The sequence below is a fragment of the Callorhinchus milii genome, unplaced genomic scaffold, assembly GCF_018977255.1.
Source record: "Callorhinchus milii isolate IMCB2004 unplaced genomic scaffold, IMCB_Cmil_1.0 Scaffold4, whole genome shotgun sequence".
Classification (NCBI taxonomy): Eukaryota; Metazoa; Chordata; class Chondrichthyes; order Chimaeriformes; family Callorhinchidae; genus Callorhinchus; species Callorhinchus milii.
Genome location: NW_024704745.1, coordinates 57,719,982 through 57,742,607, shown reverse-complemented (window position 1 = coordinate 57,742,607; position 22,626 = coordinate 57,719,982). Strand labels below are relative to the sequence as shown.

General features: G+C 39.7%; 1 protein-coding gene across 10 annotated transcripts in view; it reads right to left on the bottom strand.

The window, feature by feature from the left end:
- dlg2 (discs, large homolog 2 (Drosophila)) overlaps window positions 1–22,626 on the bottom strand; it is a 430,051-nt gene that overhangs the window by 141,824 nt on the left and 265,601 nt on the right. For all 10 annotated transcript variants that reach the window (XM_042334109.1, XM_042334110.1, XM_042334111.1 and 7 more), the window contains one exon: window positions 19,086–19,188. In XM_042334109.1, the coding sequence (XP_042190043.1) occupies window positions 19,086–19,188 (103 nt within the window). The remainder of the gene's footprint in view (window positions 1–19,085; window positions 19,189–22,626) is intronic.

Genomic DNA, 22,626 nt, shown 5'->3' with positions numbered 1-22,626 from the left:
TAATCCAAACATTCTAAGAAAAAAGTACAGTTATTTATTTTGATTTTCAGCCATTTTTCTTATTTACCATTAAAAATTATAGTATTTTCTAATAATGTACTCTATGGAGTGTGGACCACTGCTGTCCTTACAGACTGTCTGTCAGACATTGAGTCCTGGATGAGAGCTAGTGTGACCTGCTAACTCCATATCAACCTGTCTACTCCCTCCACTCAACAAGCTGTGGCCTGCTCCATGTCCCCCGCCTTGCTCGTCCCACCGTCAGTGGTCGGGCCTTCAGCCTCTCTGCCCCCACATTTGGAACTCCATCCCACAGTCGCTTCGCCTCGCTCTCTCTCTTGCCTTCTTCAAGGCATGTCTCAAGACCCTGCTCTTTCAGCCACCCTCCTAACCTACCTGCCCTCCACCCTCCCGCTTGTATTCTAATCCCTGACTGTTCAGCGCCTTGGGACATTCTCCTAACATCAACAACAACAACAACAACTTGGATTTATATAGCGCCTTCCACGCCGGACGGCGTCTCAGTGCGCTTCACAGTAACGGATCCTGGTCAAAGGTGCTTTACAAGTGTTATTTTGTATTGGTATTGTATATAATTATTATATAAACATGTAACTGTAGCTTCCAACTTTCCCTATAAATGCAGTGTCTGTATATTCACATTATTTTCTTCATTATTTTTCTGCAAAATTAGCGAGGGGGCCCTTGACATCTCTCTAGCAGGAAAGCCAATTAAAAGTCCTCAGATAAAAGGGAATGGTGAACAGAGGGTAAAGCACGATATTGCTTAACAAAATGAACTTTACAGAAGCACTCGGGTCAATCTTTTGAACTGCTATTTTAGTTCTCTAACTGATAATTATGAAATATAGCACAATATCAAACTGGGTGACTTGAAAGTGCAAATTTCATCTAGTACTATGATTTACAAAGATTTTACAGCATGGAAACAGGCCACTCGGCCCAAGTCAAACAAACAGGCGGTCAAGCCAAGTCAAACAGGCATCATGCTGAAGCCTCTTCCAGTATTACTCAGGAAGCAGCAAGTTGCTTAGATGACTTGTACTTTGATTCTCTTTTCTTCTATTTCCACATTGGGACTTTGAGCTCATATGTGACAGTTCAGTACAGTACCAGGAGAGTGTTAAATTGCCAGAGGTTCTGGCTTTTTGATGAGAAGAAGAAAAAAAAACACAGCTGACATTTCTATAGTGCCTTATCATATGAACATCGCAATGAACTTTACAAGCCTAGGAACACAAAACAAAAGGAATAGAATAAAACAATTCAGCCCATTGAGCTTGTTCCACTAGTTTATTATTAGATCTTGGTCAATCTATTAAATCTAATGTCCTGCCCTTTCATAATACCTATGTGTCATACTGTAATAGAAATAGTAGCTGTGTATTTCATTTAAACATACTACCGATTCTACTACTGCAGCTTTCTGATGCAGAGAGAGCATTTCACAATCCTCTGTGTGAAGAAATGCTTCCTTCATTTCAGCAGTTGTTGTCACTTAGATTGACTAATTATGCAGACAAATTCGAATCATTTTGCACGAAGCAAAGTCCGACAAACAGCCAAAAAGAGAATGACAAATTCATTAAAAGCCTGTTGGCCAGGACACTGAAACTCACTTCTCTTTTCAAATACTTTCACAGAATCTTTAACATCCCCTTAAGGACAAGTAGGCAGGGATCTCAGTTCAAAATTGCATCCAAAGGACAGTACTTCTGACAATGAAGTGCTCCACAGAAGTGCATTGGAATATCAGCCTTGACTACACTCTCAAGTCCAGAAATAGGACTAACTTGATCCCACAGTTTTGTAACTCAAAGGCGAGAGTGCTTCAGACTGAATCAAGCTGACACCAAAGTTACATCTGCTTGCTTGAATGGATGTTAAAGAATCCATCATTAGTGTTCAGAAAGAAAAAANGTTTCTCTTGGTGTCGTAGTCAGCAATCTACCAAATTAATTAATTGGCCATGTACCTGATGGCTATCTGCGTAACTTGCTGATACAAATGATTGTTGAATTTGACTACAAAAACTTAGTAACAATTATTATAATAATACATGATACAGAATCTTATAACTTCATTGGAATGTCACAGGATTTTATTGTAAGGTGTAATGAGTGAAAGTTATTGGCAATCATGGCAGGCAATTTGCACACAGCAATGCCCCACAACAGCTATGGAATGAACAATTAATTTTATCTGGGCATGATTGGCCAGGCCATCAAGAGAAATTCTCTTCACTTTTTGAATAGTTTCATGGGATCTTTAAGCACACCTGAACAGGCAAACGGGACCTTAGTCTTAGGTCTCATTCAATTACTGTATCTCTGACAATGTAGCAGTTCCTCTAATACTGTATCAGTCTAGACTGTGAGCTCAAAGAGCTGACATGGGGCTTGAACTGCTAACCTGGCCCAGCGGCTACCAACTAGGGGGTTAGGAAGTCGCAGAAGTAGGGGGAGCAATGCCATGGAGGGCTTTGAAAGTGAGGTCCAGGATCTTGAACTGTATCCTCTGTGTGATGGGAAGCCAGTGGAGTCAGACGAGGATGGGGGAGATAGGGTCACTGAACCTGGTGCAGGAGAGGGCCTGAGCTGCAGAGTTCTGGATAATCTGCAGCCTATGGAGGGAGGAGTTGGGGAGGCTGACAAGCAGGGAGTTTGCATAGTCAAGCCTGGGTGCTATGAATGCGTGTATGAGGGCGGCCTGCGGTGCGAAACAGTGGCGGAGCCGCGCAATGTTGCGGAGGTGGGAAAAGGCAGAGTGGGTCATGGCACGGATGTGGGGTGGAAAGGATAGTTAAGGATCAAACAGATGCCAAGGTTCTGGACTGGCTTAGCAAGGTGGAGTGTGCATCCATGGATGGTGATGCTGTCAGCACCTGAGGTGAGGAGGCTGCTGATGGGAGCCAATCAGGAGAGCCTCGTTCTTGTTGACGTTCAACTGTAGAAAGTTAGCTCTCATCCAGGACTTGATGTCTGATGGACATTCTGTCAGGACAGCAGTGGTTCTGGAGTCAAGGGTAGAGGCAGAGAGATAGGGTTTGGTGTCATCCGCATGTATGTGAAAGTTGACCCCATGTCTGCAGATGATGTCACCAAGAGGGAGCATATAGATATTGAAGAGGAGGGGACCAAGGCCTGAGCCCTGAGGAATGCAACATGAGACGGTCCGGGGGCTAGAGGAGAAAACATTTGTGGAGATGAAGTGGAGACGGTGTGAGAGGTACGATCTGAACCATTCAAGGACAGAACCATGAAGGTTGAGGTGAGAGGAGAGGTGGTGGAGGAGCATAGAGTGGTCAACATTATCGAAGGCAGCAGAGAGGTCAAGGAGGACGAGGAGGCAAAAGGAGCCCTGATCACAGATGGACAAAATGTCATTTTGCTGAATAAATGCTGATACATGCTGAAAATGCATGGTAGTTTTACCATGTGAATGGGAAATATAGGTTAATGACTCTATATCAAAACCGGAATGATTGGGACGGAAAAAAACTTATACTGGATTGATGAAGCAAATGACATAAGAAAATAAAGACATTAGGAAAAGGTTAAACTAAAATCCACAAGCTACATGCACAGAGTCAGCTAATGGGTCATTAGAAGATAGTGAAAGGCTGGAAATTAGTGTTTAAGTACTTGGAAGGACAGAAAGGTAATCTTCAACAGATAGGCAGACATTGAGTGGACATGCATTAAAATAATAATGGCAAAAAAAGGGTATGGGGTACGTCAAGAAGCAGAAAGTATGTAAATCCAGTATGGCGCAGGCACAGAGGAATATACCAGACAGGAAACAATCATTGCCATATATCTGGGCAGTCCCAAAATTCTAAAAATGCCATATAATGTGGTTAGTTTTATCATACATTCACTATTTATAATGTTTATCACATTAGATGTATTTGGATGTGGCAGACGGAAAAGTCAAGTCTCATTGATCAATGTCCAAGGGTGAAGCTGGGTCTGTTGCACTGACTGGACTTCTGACTCCCAGATGCTATCATTAATTCTGGGCTAGTGGGACATTGGCTACATTAGGAATTTTATTTAATAATAAATTGACATCCCTCTTTGGCAGTCAAGATTGTTGAAGTCAATGTTCAGGCCTGTGAGATGCATACAAAATGGGTGATTAGTTAAGGGTTGACTTGATCATAGATTAGGAAAATTCTCATCATTGGAGGAAAAAATTCTATTTCAGAAGCCGTATTGTAGAAAGTGAAGTCATAAGAGCAGTTATGATGGAGACAGAGAAACTAATGCCATGATTACATTGCTGGAAGTAAACTCAAATTGCTTCAAGTAGTGAAATGATTAGCAGCAGTAAATTGTATTTATGTTTACTGGGAGTTTGTGGGTTTGTAATACATTGCCAGTGGATAGCCCATTACCTCAGATAGCAAGAGAAAAAAACGGAGAGGGAGGCTTCTGAAATGTAGCCTCTATCAAAATGAAATATAGATACCTGGCCTAACTGCATTTCCCCTGCTCGACCCTTAGAGAACTTTTGTTATCAAATATTGCATTTCCAATGATATGTTACCCAAAATGTTAAATGCTTTTCAGATCCTCATTGATTTGCTGTACTTTTCCAGGATTTTCTTTCATCTTTTTATTTGAACAGTTTTATTTTATTTGTTCAGTATCCTCATTTTCCCTGTTTACCTGATATGAAAAATAACAACAACAACAAAATTATATTTATAGAGCGTCTTTCACATCGGGAGGACGTCCCTAGGCGCTGGAGTCAGGGGTCAGGACCCGAGCATGGGGGAGGGGTGGGGTAGGGGTGAGGGAAGGCAGAGAGGTGGGATGGCGACTGAAGGCACGACTGAAGTGGAGGGTCTTGAAACCAGCCTTGAAGGAGGCAAGGGAGGAAGCGAGGCGAAGGGACTGTGGGATGGAGTTCCAGAGTGTGGGGGCAGAGAGGCTGAAAGCCCGGCCACCGATGGTAGGGCGGGTCGGGTGGGAGACATGGAGCAGGCCGGAGCCCGCTGAATAGAGGGAGCGGGCAGGTTGGTAGGGAGTCAGCAGGTCAGAGAGGTAGGAGGGGGCAAAGCCGTGGATGTGTTGAGAAAGCCAATGAGGAGCGAGTTTCCATAATCGAGCCTTGATGGGACGAATGCATGGATAAGGGTTTCCGCAGCCTGAGGGGTGAGGCAGTGGCGGAGTCTGACAATGTTGCGGAGGTGGTGGTAGGCAGTGCCAGTCATGGCACGGATGTGGGGGAGAAAGAACAGTTCAGGGTCAAACAAGACACCCAAGTTCCTAACTGGCTTAGTGAGGTTGAGTGTGCAACCGTGGATGCTGATGCTGCCAGCGCCCGAGGTGCGGAGGCGCTGACGTGAGCAAATCAGGAGGACCTCGGTCTTGCTGACGTTCAGTTGGAGAAAGTTGTCCCTCGTCCAGGACTTGATGTCGGACAGGCAGTCGGTCAGGACGCCAGTAGTCTTAGAGTTGAGGGTGGAGGTAGAGAGAGAGAGAGTTGGGTGTCATCTGCATGCATGTGGAAATTTACCCCATGTCTGCAGATGATGTCACCAAGGGGGAGCATGTGATGAAGGGGGGACCGAGGACAGAGCCTTGAGGAACTCTGCACGAGATGGTGCGTGGGCTGGAGGAGAAGCCGTTTGCTGAGACAAAGTGGAAAGGGGTGGTTCTGGGAAGTGAAAACCATGCAGCATCAAGCAGCAAGTTTTAAGACTATGTTCTTACCACATAATAGTGTTTTCTGACATAATGTCAATATGGCACAAATTGCAGCATTATGTTTATAGTGGAAAAAGGATGCCTGAAAACAATTTGGGGGTTAGAATATCTCTAAATAAACTACCACCTTACAAAATTGTAAAGAGCACATTCTGAGCATTGAGTATGAACAAAATCCTTTAACCAAAAAGACTGAAATGTAGAATTTGCATGAAATGTTACCCTGGTATTTAAAGGTTAATTCAATTATCTGCACTATAGATACAGTGACAGCAGGCTGCCAAAACTTCAAAGAACAAAAACAGAGGTAAGTGGCACCAAAGACATTTTTTCAGATTTCCTTAAAGGCCATTTAATCCCTGCATTAAAAACACAAAATCTGTTGCTCCGCAACGCTTAAGAACACGGTCAAGCACAATCAAGCAGAAATCAGTCAGAATAAGTACAGAAAGGAAACAAGCAACGACATATTGTGCCGCTTCCAACAGCACGATATGGGCCGCTAAACATCTTCATCAATTCTGCTAATTAAATTACAAATAATTTTCTTTAATGTGTATTGTCAAACAGCAAGCCTGCTTCACCATTTCACAAGTGAGAAAAAGGCTTGCTGCTGTTATGTCTTTCTAAGGGACTGCAGTAGAAGGCACCAGCTGGAGAGATACTGCAATGCAGCAGCAGTCCAATTTACTACAGTCCTCAGAGACTGAATACTACTGCCTATCTTCCACAGACAGAACAGACTCCATAGGGGTGCTAACCTTTCCAGAGGAAATCCCAGTCAAGTAGCTAAACACGGTAACGTCACTTCTGCAAAATTAACAACTGTATATTACAGAAAAAGTTAGATCTTATAATAATTGTGATTCAAATGGAAGCTGATGCTTCAATTGGAAATGATTGTTACACAAATAATGCCAAAAGGGCCAAAACACAAAGAGACTTTATTTTTCTTTAATAATCTCTGCAATCTTCTGTAATAAGTGGTTTAAATTATTATGTTGCAAATGCACTGAAGATTTGAAAACTTACAGAAATTTCATTGTTACAGATTCTTCCAACTAAATCATTAAATACATGTTACTTTAAAAATTAAAATTATATTGGGACAATCATTCTCACCTCATTTCAATAAGTTAATATTAGTATTTAAATATGTGGGCCATCAACCATTAACAAATATTCTCTGCTTCATTTGAAGGTTCCATACTCAAGAGAACTGGTTTAATAGCAAAAGTCCAGCTCAGCCAAAAGCTGTAGTAAGTGAGTAGCTCACCCAAATAATATTTCTCCATGGGTAAGTCTGGACACTAATTGTGGCAAATGTTCAATCATGATAGCCAAACTAATCCAGTCCTCACTCACAATGTAAATCAGTGTTGCCGTGGCTAAAATCAGCTAAGAGCACAGAACAGGAACCAAATCTGTGATTCATAGGAAACTTAGGAAACGTAGGCCATTCAGTATCTCAAGCCTGTTCCACCATTCTATTAGATCATGGAGTCTGTACCTCAACTCCATTTACCCACCTTTTCTCCATATCCCTTACCTAACAAATATCTATTGACCTCACGAAATTCCAATTGACCCAGCATTCACAGCTTTTTGGGGGAGAGGAATCCATATTTCCACAACCTTTTGTGTGAAAAAATGCTTCTGGTTTCATTCCTAACTGGCTTAGCTCTAATTTTAAGATTATGCCCCTCGTTGTGGATGCTTCACCAGAGGAAATAGTCTCTCTGTATCTACTTTATCAAGTCCCTTTATCATTTAAACACATCAATTAGATCATCCCTCATCCTTCTGAACTACAGGGAACACAAACCAAGTTCAGCAAACTAGCTTCATAATTTAACCCTTTCATCCTCGGTATCATTCTCGGGAATCTGCACTGTACCCCCTCCAAGGCCAATGTATCCTTCCAAGGCCAATGTGTGTTGCCTAAAACTGAACTCAGTACTCCAGATATGATCTGACCAAGACTGTGTACAACTGAAGACTTCTACTGTTTTGTATTGTAACCACCTTGAGATAAAGGCCAACATCCATTAGCCTTTTGGGTTGTTTTCTGTACTTGTTCACTAGCTTTTAGTGATTTGTGCACTTGGATAACTAAACCCCTTTCCTCTTCCACTGATCCTAGTCTTTTACCATTATCATTCTTGGATGCAAAGTGGATAACCTCACACTTTCCTACATTGAACTCTATCTGCCATAGTTCTGCCCACTTGCTTAATCTGTCTACATCCCTTTCTTGCTCCTATTTACACAACTTACTATGCCTCCTAACTTAGTGCCATCTACAAACTTGGATGTACAGCTCTCAATTCATCCTTCATCCAAGTCATTAATATACGGTGAAAAGCTGGGGTCCCAGTGCAGATCCCTGGTTAACACCACTTGTTACATCTCATCAATCAGTCTTGTGGTATGTATAGCTCAGTGCATTTCCACCTCATGCATTCCAGTAAAGTGCGTGTGTGTATGATGGGGGAGGATAGAAACGAGTCTGTACCAAACATTCGTTTGATTCCGCCGTCATAGACATTCTATGTACCACTAAGGTATCTATCTTCAAAGAGATGTAATGTTGCAAAAGTATTTAGGATATGTTTTTCCCAGTTCCATTATCTTAGGAGCTTTTGTGACGAACATATTTTCAAATGCAGTTCCAAGCTTTTAGACAAAATACATTCCAATTTCTCTGCCACATCTTTAGAGAGGATTTTTTTTGAATATCGATTACAAAATCTTAACAGATTAGAATTGATTAGAAATGTGATATTAGCTCATAAATACATTCTGTGTCAACTGTTTCTAATGTTAATAATAACCTATTAGGTAATCAGATCCACAGCACTTCTGCCTTGGTTAGTACAATGTTAGTGAAATGTGTGGCATAAACAAATGCAGAGACCTATTAGTTGCTCAAGATACTTTTACTGACAAACAACAATCCACAATTATGACTTACTATGAATGATTAAAACCTTTTGGTAAATTGCTTGGCAATCTCCAGTATGAATGAAATCTACAATATATTATCAGCTAGTTTTCAATTTATCCAGCATCAACATGAATCTTCCACAAATATGTGGATACAAGGAAATTGATTTTAACTAACAGCTTAAGGTGAGCAGATAGAGAACTGTTCAAGAAAGCAAGAGAGAATACAATATATGTAATGAAGTAATCAAGGGGGAACTGCAATATCCTTTACATAATATTCATTGAGCAAGGAGAAGCCAAAGGCAAAGGTGAAGGTGTAAGCAATTTTAGAGGTTGCAGGACTGCATCTTAAAGCAAATGGGAAAAATAAAACAGAATTTCAAGGTGGATGCTACATTAAATATAGTATTCAGCAATCCAACAGCACCTTTCATTTAATATGGCACCCTTCAAGCGGCATAATACCCCTGGGTGCTTCACAGTAGCAGAGCTTGACACTGAGCCAGGGAGAGAGGGCTGGCACATTTGCCTACAAAGTACACTGTGACAGAAATGGTTAGCAATCTGGTAAATCAATGAACAATGAAGTGCAGTTACTAACATATATTTAAGATTTGGTATCATATTAAAGACTGATAGCAAACATCGCAAAATAGATACTGACAACTTTAGAAGAACAAACGTCATGGTTTGAGATGAGTTCCCAGAGGATTAAACAAGAGAAAAAGCTAAAAGATTTCAAAACAACTTTAAAGGATATAGTAATGAATTCTAACCCTGTGACAAAAGAACGTGTAAAACCAGCAAGACTAAAACACAGTGTCTGAACAGGAAGGTCAAAAATAACAAAGGATAAGCAGAATTAGTTAAGAGACACTTCGAATCAAAGAGCATTGAAGATTGAAAGTCACAAAATTAAGTCGAAGAAAGCTAAAATGATAAATGTTAGGTAAGAATTACATAGAATGTTAAGGATGGAAATGTGCCATCTGGCCAAGCTTGGTCATGCCTGTGTTATGCTGCACATGATCCTCCATCCTTCTATTCCCTCGAGAAAAAAATTAAATAAAAACAATTGGATAGAAAGTATATAATGTCAGTCTAGTTCAGTCAGTAGTATACTAACTTCTGAGTCAGAAGGTTGTGGGTTCAAGTTACCCATTAGGATTTTAAACTCATGTAGTTTAGGGTGACACTCCAATGCAGTGCTGGAGATGTGTGCTGCATTGTTATGGGTGTCATCCTTCAGATGAAATGTTAAACTGAAGCCTGTCAGCTTGTTCAGGTGGATGTTAAAGGTTCCATGATAAAATTGGAAAAGTGAAGGGAGTTTCTCTGGTGTCTGGCCAACAATCCCCAAATAAAATTGGTCATTCATTTCATGGTTGTTTGTGGCACTACACTTCACTGTAAATTCTGTAATTTGGGAAATCCTCCTGAAAGGGACTATATTAAATCAAGGTTTATTATTTTAATCCTAGAGTACATTAGAAGAGTGGATTTTATAGATAGTAACAATTGGGATTTTTCGGGGGATTTGCAAGTAGCAAATAGAAGCATACAGGCTAGAAAGGAAATTTAAGAAATTATATTAATTAGGAATGTTCTGTGAATGAGCAATGTTAAATTAATTCTTCACATCAATCTTCGTTAATGAAGATTTGTGAACAAATTTCAGATCTAGTCATTTGATTCAGAAATCTATAACGTATGTAAAGCTCAGCAAAACATCTGTTTTGAAGAACCTCAAGGAAATAAATATTTACACTTGGCAATTGGGCCAGATGGCATACATTTTAGAGTACAAAAGTGGAGGGAAAAAACAAACCTACCATTAAAAGCTCCATAAGTAGGTTAGATTTGGGGACAATAGGATAACAAATTTTATTCTAATATTCAAAACAGTGAAATATGAACCAGGGAATTGCAGAATTAGCTTGACCTCAGGGGAGGAGGGGGTTGGGGGGAGTAGGGTTAGCAGCGGATTGCTCCAGAATCCTTTTTGGGGGATACAGTGAATATGAATATTGATTGTCTAGAAAGTCAGTATGATTTCAGAAGCAATAGGTCATGCTTCACAAATCCATTGGAATCATTTGAGGATAAAACTAAATTAGTAGATGAAGTCTATCCAGTGCATATAAAGTAGGTGGATTTTGCGTATAATATATTATTTGATACTAATATATTGGGTAATCATTTTTTTTAAAAAGCCTTACACATAAATCCTTAAACATCATGGAATTAAAGCAAGTTAGGAAAACCGACTGAAAATTGGTTCAGATCAATAAGCTCTTTAGTTCTGAAAAAAGACAGGTTGGAACTGAATAAGTAAATTCAGAGCACCAAGCAGCAGAACAAGGGGTCACAGGTTTAGGACATTTCAAGATAAAATATTGAGATTATATCTCAACCCAAGGATAATTAGTGACTGGAACATCTAAGAAAATAGCTTGATGTTTTGATGAGAGAACAGCAGGGTAGGTGTTTTGGAAGGATGAGATCAAATGGGTGGAAGGAACACAATCCACACCTTTCTTGTGATAAAAACCAAGAGAGAAAAGAGGATTAATGGAGACAGGATAATATATCTTTCAAAAGCCAAGGAGCATGAATAATATAGGTGCATGTGGGTTATTTAAGTGTGTTAACAGAAGTGGAGGACAAATACAGTATGAAATTATTAAACCTTTCTTCCACTCAAACAGCAATAATAATAATTCTTGCATTTGATATAGCGCCTTTCAGGGCTGTCTCAAAATACTTCACAAGATCTACTGCAAGTGTAATGACTGCATTTTGTAGGTGAACGTGGGAGCCAATTTATGCACAATAGTGTCGTACAAACAGCCATGAAGTGAATTAGAAACTCTAGTTGGGAATTGTTGGCCAGAACACCAGGAGAAACTCCATTCTCTTTTCGAATTGTGCCATAGGATCTTTCAATGTGCACCTGAATGGCAGCAGAGGATATATGGAACAGGTTCCCAGCAAGATACCAAAGTTAAAACAACAGTGATATTTATTATTATTATTAATAATAATAATCCTTGCATTTGATATAGTGTCTCATCACATCATCAAGATGTTTTCAAACTGCTTCACAGGATACACTGTAAAGTGAATTGATTGTGTATTTTGTGGGTGGATCATGGCAGTCCAGCAATGGCCCCCAAACAGCCATGGAGTAAATGAACAATTTTATTTGGGGGATTGTTGGCCACGATACCAGAAGAAACTCCCTTCTCTTTTTGAATAGCCCCAATGGGATTTTTAACATGCATCTGGAGAGGTAATACAACAACAACACTTATACAGCACCCTCCTTGCAAGGTAGCGTCTCAGAGCGCTTAAATGAGGTTCATCCAGTGCATGTAAAGTAGGTGGATTTGGGGTATATTATATTAATATATTACTAATATATTGGGTAATGACTGCATTTTATCCCCATATATATATTCCAATCTGAGAAATCCTCTATAAGGTTAAAAATTCACCTCTATCAAATGTGATAAGCAAGAATCACTTAGTGTTACATACACTGCATTCATTTTTCTCGCCTTTTTAAAAAATTGAGAAACCCAGGGAAGGGTTTTGACACATAGGTAGTAAGTACATGGTGAAAAGTACTAAAGGGAGTCTTGCAAAATGTCACTGCAGCTGCAATTGACAAATAAACAAACCAAAAAACAAGCTGGGGGTAATTTGGTTAATCTATTTGCTGTACTGTGACTTTCTCTTTGGTTTATAATAATATAATAATAATAATCCTTGCATTTGATATAGCGCTTTTCACGTCGGGAGGACGTCCCAAAGCGCTTCACAGAACACACTGTAAAGTGAATTGACTGTATATTTGTGGGCGAACGCGGCAGGCAATTGCACACAGCAATGTCCCACAAACAGTCGTAGATTGAAAATGACCAATTTATTATTGTTTTAGTTTTGGAGGGATTATTATTTATTTGGTAACAAGCACTGACATATTGTAAATTGATTTATAAAGTGATTGCAGGACATGTAGAAGTAACCTAACAGGCTACTTGGAATGGGTCAATAGCATAATGAAATTATTAGTATGAGATAAATGTTTTTCCTCTTCGTTCAAATCTCTATAATTCCAATTCCTCTTGTCAGTCCCAACAAGATCCTATCAATCGTATTTGGGAATCAGCATTCATCTTGAAATATGATAGCTGCCAAAATAAATTTGACTGCTTGATAGTCATGTTTCACAATCTGATGCAGAATGCATTTCATCATATTTTTGAGGTTTCTAAGATCCAGAATTGCAAGTATGGGTGCTTCGAGGAAGAAGCTTCAAAGCTCCTTTGGTAAGGATCAGAGATTGTACTGTTCTGTGTATCAGCAGCAATATTGTTTAGATTTCCTAGAATATTTCAGTTAGCGGTCAATCATTGGCATAAAGAAACCAACAAAAATTTGTGAAGATCGCTGAACAGAAGAAATGTATTTCATACAAAGATAAAGAAGCTAAAATCAAGAGTCATGCCAGTCAAAATTAGGAGAGCTGATAACTGGAAGCTATGTTCATTTAACGTTAGGCTTCGTTTGGAACTGCAGTCACAATGACTATTTCATACATTACACAAGACACAAGATTAGTTTTGGCGAAGAAAGCGGCTCAACCCATCTGATCTCATCCTTCTATAATACCCACTCCACTCTCCACCCATCATAGCATCAAGCTGCTTTTTAATTAAGTCCAGTGTCATGGCCTCAACCACGCTTCCTGCCAACCTGCTGTAGTCATTAATTACCCTGTGGGTAAAGAAAAACTTTGTGGTATCTCTCCAGAAATTGCCCTTTGCAACTCTAAGCCTATATCCTCTGGCTCTACTGTCATTATGCCTAAAGTATTGTCCTCGGTTTGCTTTTACAATCTCATTTAAATTCCTTCTTTTTTGTTCTCCTCTGCTAATCGTTGCTCAATACTAGAGATCCTCATAGCTTTCCTCTAGGTAAACTCATTTTGTCACAGTGACCAGAACTGTATGTGTGCAGTACTCAAGGTGCAATCTGACTAGAGAACTATACACCTCAGTATGACAACTGGGGATCTAAACTTAACTGATTTAGCAATGTTGCACAGTATCTCGTTTTCTTAGTTTATTGCTGCCTCATACTGCTTTAACAGAGTGAGCGACGAGACAACTAACATGTCCAGGTCACTTTCAGCTTCCCCATTGGCAAGCTTTATCCCATCCATGGAGTACTTGTTATCAACCAGTTACCAACCCATGTGCATATAACATCAAATGATGGTAGGAACCCAAGAGAACAGATCTGGAGATTCAGATACATAAATCTCTAAAAGTAGTAACAGAGACAGATAAGGTCATAACAAGCCAATAGAGTCTTGGGCTTTATATCCAGAGAAATTGAATATACAGTGAGGAGGTAATGTTGAATTTGTATAGAACCTTTGCTATAACATATTTGGAATACTGTGTCCAGTTCTGGTCACCACACTACAAGAGAGTATAGCAATGATGGAAAGAGTACAGTATAAATGTACTAGGATGAAACCAGGGCTGGCAGGTTATTGGTATCAAGACAAACTGGATAACTTAGGCCTATACTCAGTAGAGAAGAGACATTTAAGAGGGGACCTATTAGAGCTATTCCAAATTATAAAAGAGTGTGATAAGGTTAGCATAAATAGGCTGTTTCACTTGTCGAGGAGTCCATAACCAGGGAGCACAAGTATAAGATAGTGACTAGGAGATCTAAAAGAGAATTTAGGATGAACTGCTTCATTACAGACGGTAATGAGAATGTGGATCTCACTGCCTGAAGCAAAGGTTGAATCAGATAGTATAGATGCTATCAGAGTAAGCTGGATATACACATGTGGGATTAAGAAATGGATGGAGACTTGTGTGTGTTATAAACACTGGCACGAACAAGCTGGGCTCAATGCCAGTTTCTGTGCTCTACAATCTTTGTATCTATTGCCATTTAAATTATAAAACTCCATAGTCATTTCAGGATTTATGTCTGCTAAATATAGAGAATAAATAGATATGCATGATCATGCAACTTCCGCAGTTAGAAATGTACGCAAGATATTTGATTACTTCTTTACTGACTGAATACTGTGTTCAAGATGATTAATTAAATCACACGAGTCATTTATTACAAAAGACATGCCTAACACAGAAAAGGCTATTGCATTCCATGAATTAAAATTGAATATTATACAGACATGTAATGCAGAGTTATGGGATAGAATTTATCTCCCACAAGAAAATTAAATTGATAATAATAATACTAATAATCCTTGCATTTGATATAGCGCTTTTCACATTTTCTAGACATCTCAAAGCGTTTCACAGAATAGACTGTAAAGTGAATTGACTGTATATTTGTGGGCGAAACGCGGCAGCCAATTGCGCACAGCAGTGTTCCACAAACAGTTGTGGATTGAAAATGAACAATTTATTATTGTTTTTTTTTGGAGGGATTATTATTAGGCGTGTGGAGTAAGGAAACTTGCCCAAGGTTTCGCCCTGCCTAGAATTGAACCCAGATGTCTCGCTTGCAAAGCGAGTGCTCTAACCACTGAGCTACAGGACTTCACTGATCAAGTTGTGAAGGACTTAAGATAAGTTCCAAAAGTGAACAGAGTTGGAGGCAAAGAAGTCTGATATCAGTGTGGCTCAGTTCATAATACTGTACTTTTAGCCTCTGAGTCAGAGGTTGTGGGTTCCATGTTGGAACTTGAGCCCAAAGTCTAGACTGACACTCCAATACAATGTTTTCCTTTGGATGAAACATTAAAATGAGGCCCCACCTGCCTGTACTGGTGGACGTTAAAGATCCCATGATATAATTTAGAAAGAGAAGGGAGTTTCTCCTAATATTCTAACCAACAATCACCTACATAAAAATTGGTCATTCAGTTAATGGGATATTGCTAATTGCAAATTAGCTACCAAATTCACATATAAATTTGTAGTCAATAGTTCACAATAAATTCTGTGAAACGCTTTATGACATTAATGACTAGAAAGTGCGATATTAAATGCAAGGATTATTATTATTGAACCTGGGATGACCTTTCCTCTCTGGTAGGTTTTACTCCCTTACACCTTGAGTCTTCAAGGAGTTTTGAATTTTCCTTCTATTGGATTTGGGTACGTAAGCCTCAGCACCATCCAGTACTTTACCAGCTAACCATTATTCTGGTGAGCCTTGACAGTTAGTGTTGGCAGATTATTTAAATAAACCCAATCCTATAATACCCAACATCTATATAGGTGCCCACCTTCAAGTAAAGAGTGTCTGGATAGCAATTAGAAATTGGGCCCCTGGATAATTTTTTTGGATGCCAACTGCAGCGCCTCCATCCCCTCCTAACCCCACCCAGGATGCAGTTCCAGAGAGTGGTGGCAAAAGCATTTGACAGTGCATCAGTGCACAAGGTGACCTTACCTGGAGTAAGTACGGCAACAATGTATTAGAATATTACCCTGAACAGCTGGGTACAGGTTATAGTCTCTGGAATAGCAAGAATCGGAAGAAACAGAGCCGAAAGGGGAGATAGCCCCTTTAGCGTACAAAGTATTTTATAACAAGATTTTGAAAAAAAAATTACTTAAAAAAGTTGTAAAATAGAAACCGAAATGTGTCAATACAAAATTTAACACTCATGAAAAAGTTGACAAGCTTTGAAGTCATAAAATAAAATCTCTGCATTCATAAAATGAAATAGATTCTCAGTTTTATTATAGAGTAGGGTACATTTGTATCATATAAAACTTCTTTGACGTTTCATAACTTGAGCAGCTTTTCCACTAGTTTAACTCCGGAAAAATCAGTCAAAGGTTAACTGAATCAGAGTACTTAATGATAATTCCTTTTCTATTCACTGCGAGGGATTTCCGTTGCAAGGATATTTTTACACATTACTTCTCAAATTAGGGCACCAACGAACATGAATAAATTGTATTTTGATAAATGAGTTGTTTAATTGGGACTTTGAATTCACATTTTCCACCTAACCCCATTAAAATAAGTTCGGTACTTTCCCTTACTTTGGGTGAGGGAAGCTATGAAAGTATGGGGTGTATAGGCGGGCAAGCCAGAATTTCCAGCTAAGTGTAATTACAATGCTGGTGCCAGTATTTACCTACATTGTAATTGTTTAAATCCTGTGAGCAGAAGATAGCAAATAAGTTATCTTCTGCTCGCAAGATTCAAACAATCTGAGTCAAAATCGTTATTCCTGCCTGGGCACTGTGAGGCTGCTCAGTGTGCTGTTGGCGTGTGCTAGTAGATTTGACTAGCGGGAGTCTACACACACGTGGGCCGGTGGAATTTTTTTAAGAAATGTTTTGGGTTTCGAGCCCAGTCCAGTTAGGTCCTATTTCCAGACACCCAATCTGGTAAACCGGGGTTTACTGTATGGAGTCCTGTAGCTCAGTGGTTAGAGCACTCGCTTTGCAAGTGAGAGACCTGAGTTCAATTCCAGGCAGGTCAGGGCGAAACCTTGGGCAAGTTTCCTTACTCCACACGCCTAATAATAATCCCTCCAAAACCCCAAACAATAATAAATTGGTCATTTTCAATCTACGACTGTCTGTGGGACATTGCTGTGCGCAATTGGCTGCCGCGTTCGCCCACAAATATACGGTCAATTCACTTTACAGTGTGTTCTGTGAAGCGCTTTGGGACGTCCTCCCGACGTGAAAAGCGCTATATCAAATGCAAGGATTATTATTATTATCCCACTCCTTGCCTTGTCTGTTCCTGTATTCTGTTAAATACACTAAAGATAATGAAATGTTATAATGTTCAACAAACAAATAGGTTTACATGATGTACCAAAAGTATGTAAAATACAATAGTTGCAAACTGAATGCAACTTCCAGTTTGCAATTCACAATTTTAACATTAAAAAAATTACCTCTCCAATCCTGAAAGTTATTAAAAAGTGAAAAAAACTTTACTGGCTGGCCTTTTTTGAATGAGAAAAGGCCCAATAAATCAAACAGACAGAAGGTCAGAAAATGTACCTGACTTTCAGGAACCGGTTTACAACACATTTATCACATTTCAAACTCCACGATTTGTAAAGTAAGAACTACTGAATCCGATGTATATTTTTGGCATGTTTCTAGAACAGGTTGGCATTCCACCCACAATGTTTGTAAGCCAAAAGCCAGGTATTCAGGATGCAAAATGAGGATTTCAAAAGAAAGATCTTAGAATCATAGAATGTTACGGCACAGAAGGAGGCCATTCGGCCCATCGATTCTGTGCCGGTTCTTTGACAGAGCAACTGACTTTTATTAACCCCACTCACCAGCTTTCTCCCCATAACCCTGCAAACCTGTCTTCCCCAGATACCTATCCAGTTCTCTCTTAAAAGCTGTTATCGAATCGGACTTCACTACCCTTTCAGGCAGATCATTCCAACTTCTAACAACTCGCTGAGTGAAAAAAATTCTTCTAACCTCCCCTCTGCTTCTTTTGGTAAATATCTTAAGACTGTGACCACGAGTTACAGACACACCTACCAGCGGAAACAGCTTTTCCCTATCTAGCCTGTCGAAACCTTTCATGATCTTGAAGACCTCTATCAGGTCCCCGCGTAACCTTCTCTGCTCTAATGGGAAAAGTCCTAACTTCTCCAGCCTGTCCTCATAGCTAAGCTTCCCCATTCCTGGTATCATTCTCGTGAATCTCCTCTGCACCCTTTCCAGTGCCTTAATATCCTTACTGAGGTAAGGTGCCCAGAACTGGACTCAGTACTCCAGCTGAGGCCTAACCAGTGTATTGTACAGATTAAGCATAACCTCCCTACTCTCATACTCTATGCCCCTATTAATGAAGCTCAGTACACCAAATGCCCTTTTATCTTCCTTGAGTATGCTGCAACATTGCATTCAGAGCTTAGCGCTACAATTGTGTAGGGCTGAAATGGGAATAACATTTCAAATCCAAAAATCATATATATATCCCTCCTGGAAGAAAAAAATGATGGTAAGACTGAAAAAGCTTACTCCACTTTGAGCTATTTTCATGCATTACTATGCCCTCAACCCACCCCATTCATGTAACATTTCTTACCAAACCAACTTTCTATATTTCCGTATAGGCATCATGTTCGTTTTAAACAATTAGACAAACTGCACCAATTTTATACAGTCAAAGGATCTGAACGAAAAAGACTTAAAAAAAATTCACATCTGGATTTTTATAGCTAAATCTTTCTACCATTACACATCTACTTCAGTATAATCCTACTGCTTCACTCTCCTAGACTCTCAATTTATTACGTTAATGCTTAATTAGAGTGCTGTAAACCGATTAAACATATATCTATGAAAGCTTCCTTAGAAGCAGTTTAATTCAGGCCAGGGTTCTTACCTTCAGGTCGGTATTGAGCGATGATAGTCACAGTCTGGCCTGCCCCCTTCAGAGCTGCTGCAGCCTGTTCATGAGTTGCAGTGCGGAGGTCTATGCCATTAACCTAGTGATCAGGCAGCAACATATTAAATCACAGCTATGAGAATCTGTACTTTATTCTCCTACAACAAGTGCTGTATTGGGTTTGTGTGAAACAAGGTAGCCAATTAGTTAGAACAATCTGTAAAATAACATGTTCTCAAGTTAAAATAGAGGGTCTATAAATCTATCAGAGATATATACAGTGTGAGATATGTGATTCATTCTTCCAGAATCAAACTGCTAAAACCACCTCTTGTCTAACCCATCAAAAGATCAGTCAAGACGCCACCAACTGTCATAGTCCGAGCTGAAACTATATTTTATCAAACACATTCTCACTGTGGAGCACAGCAGAGAATATCAATTTCAAAAGCTGGATGGATGTAGCCAATTTCACATAATATCGCAGTGGGTTTTTCGTAGCCTGTGTATATGTTTACAAAACGTCCACTCAATTTTGTTTTACTTTTTCTTCCCAGCAGCTTCCTCACATTTTCTTATCTCTTGTACTGTACTCATTATCTCTCCCCTGGGAAATCATTCTATACCCCGACAACCCTATTACTCATCTTATCACAATTTTGAATCCATGCCCTCTTGTCCTCTAATCCCTTACCAGCAGAAAGAGTTATCATTATCTTACACATTTCCCCTATATTTCTGTTCAACGGGAAGAGTACTAACCTCTCCTTATAGCTATACTCACTCTTTCCTCTCAGGTATCATCCTAGTAAGAAAGCATTGAATGCAACATTTTCCCAAAGAAGTTCTACATTTTAAAATCTGATTTAATTGTGCAACATTTTATAATTGGACATTCCGGTGTTAAACTGACATTACATTAATAATTCAATAAAACTATTAATAACTAAGTGCTGGACTGCAATTTGAGGGCATTAGAGAGAATTCTAAAACTAAATTGGATGATTCTGGAAAACAGACTCTAAATTAAAACACAGAACCAAACTTATCATTGGAGAAATTATGCCAAGATCTATGTCTTTAAAGTCCTGAATGTTAATACTTTCATTTAATGTAGTGGTCTGTCAAGTCATTGAAATGTCTGGAAGTACCTTGCAGGATCTTGCTGTAAAATGTAGTGCCCAATTTCATGGCAATTTGCGCATAGTAATGTGCTACAAAGAGCCATGAAATGAATGTCCAAGTTTATCTGGGGCCTGATGTGGGCCTGAATGCACAAGCTTCTGGTGAGAGTGCTACCAACTGAACAAGGCTGACAGCTACACCTATTTCATGCAGATGTAAGCAGGCAATTTTGTTCTGACTTATGGAATGAGAGGATAGAGTAACAATTTTATACAAAACCAAGAAATATTTTTTGTTTTAAATAGAGTGGGCTGAATGTGGATATTTGAAAAAGACTTCCAACAGAAACAGCTAATATGGTATTGTTCAACTTCCTCAAAAATAAGCTGGATACACGTTATACAGGGGCAGGGGAATGTGGTGTTATAAGGTTAACAAGGGCAAAAAAATCATTTAAACGTGTCCTTAAAATCAGTTGTTAATGGAAGTTATTGGACTAACCCAAATTGTTTTGCCAGATAAAAATTAAAACAGAACCCAGAAAGTAAATCCAGAACAATACTTTCACATTTACAGAGGCAGCAGCACATCAGATGTTAAACTGAGGTTGTTCTGTCGTTTCAGGTGGATGTTAAGGATTCCATGAAGAGTAATTAGCCCTAACACTAGGAAGTGTTTCTTTTTCCAAAAATAATCAAAAGCTGAAATAGGTTACCACAAAAGGTAAAGACTGAACTTATTTAAGTAATAATTTGCAATGGGGAGGGCATATTTTGAAAGTATGAGATCAGGTGGACCTCTAAGCCTCTATTGTTATCCTCTGATAAGATGGTGTGTGGGGAGTAAAGTAAACCCAGAAAAATAGTTTCAGATGAATCAAGTGCAAAATCAAATGGGCCAAAGAGCCTTCTTCATCTGAACCTCTTTTCTGATTGGAGAGGTTTCGACAATGCGATAAAGCACTATATTAAATGCAAGGATTATTATCATTTGCCTCCTTCAAGGCGGGTCTAAAGACCCTCCTCTTTGACCATACCTTTGGTCACCCTCCTACCCCTACCTCCCCCGCCCTCTGGTGCTGCTTGGTATATTCTGTGAATAGCTTTGAGACATCTAGAAGATGTGAAAAAGCGCTATATCAAACGCAAGGATTATTATTACTATTTTGTATTGTTTTGTATCTTGAGAATGAGACAAAGTTCATCTGCTGGAGGAATAACTAACCACCAGTTATTGTTGAACTCTGCTGCCATCTCTTGGTTAAGCAGAATATTGTCTGCTCTCACTTTTAATCAGCTAAGTAGAGGTTTCCACGAGCAGTTCACCTGTCTTTTCATTAAGGGGATGGTTTACCAGAAGTCTCCAGAGATTGCTGTCAAGGGATCGCAAACAGCATAAAAAATAAAAATACAATTCTGGTGTTATGTTTTCCCTCAATTTTCCTCCAAGTAGCCAGTACTGTAGCTAAAACAGAGCACCGATACTGACTATCAGCAAAGACGAGGAACCATAGAAATTCCTGCACAACGACCGTCTCAAAACAGCATTAAACCAAAGCAGCTCACATTACATAGCAGGCCCAAGGAATGGGTAAGAAGCTAAATGAGACACCGTAAAACATCTTGGAGTCAGTTAAAATCAAAATGGTTAGGAAGGATGCTGTGGGCTTTATTACAATGTCAAATAAGAAAGCAAAGAAGTGCTGCTACAATTGCATAATTATATAGAGAGGTCCTCATTTGGAGTACTGTATCTGTTTTGGGTATTTTGGGAACGATTTACTGGTTTTAGAGCACATATACAATACAAAATATAATACATCTGTATAGCGCCTTCATGTTGGGAGGACGTCCCAAGCACTGGACAGTCAAGGATTTGGAGCCGGGCTGGGGGTCGGGATCGGGGAAGGTGGAGGGCAGGGTGGGTAGGAGGGTGACAGAGGCACGGTTGAAGAGGAGGGTCTTGAAGGAGGCAAGGGAGGGGGCGAGGTGGAAGGACTGTAGGATGGAGTTCCAGAGGGCAGGGGGCAGAGAGGCTGAAGGCCCATCCGCCAATGGTGGGGCGGGCGAGGCGGGGGACGGAAACAGGCTGGAGTCCGCTGAGTGGAAGGAGCGGACAGATTGGTAGGGGCATATGGCAACAATGCACCAGATTAATATCTGGAATGAAGGGGTTTAGCTATGAAGAGAAACCGGGTAAAACTGGGATATGTTCTTATTTTTGGTACTTTATTTTTGGTGCCTCACTGATCCTTGGATAAGTCGATATGTTTCAATCTTAAATGCAAAAATCTACTGCTCAGCAGGTACAATGGTCGATTTCAAACAGTAAAGGAGTGTGCCTTCTGGTGGCGCAATCTGTCATTACAATGTATACTTTATTTTCCAGATTTATCCAACACTGGACGGTTCTC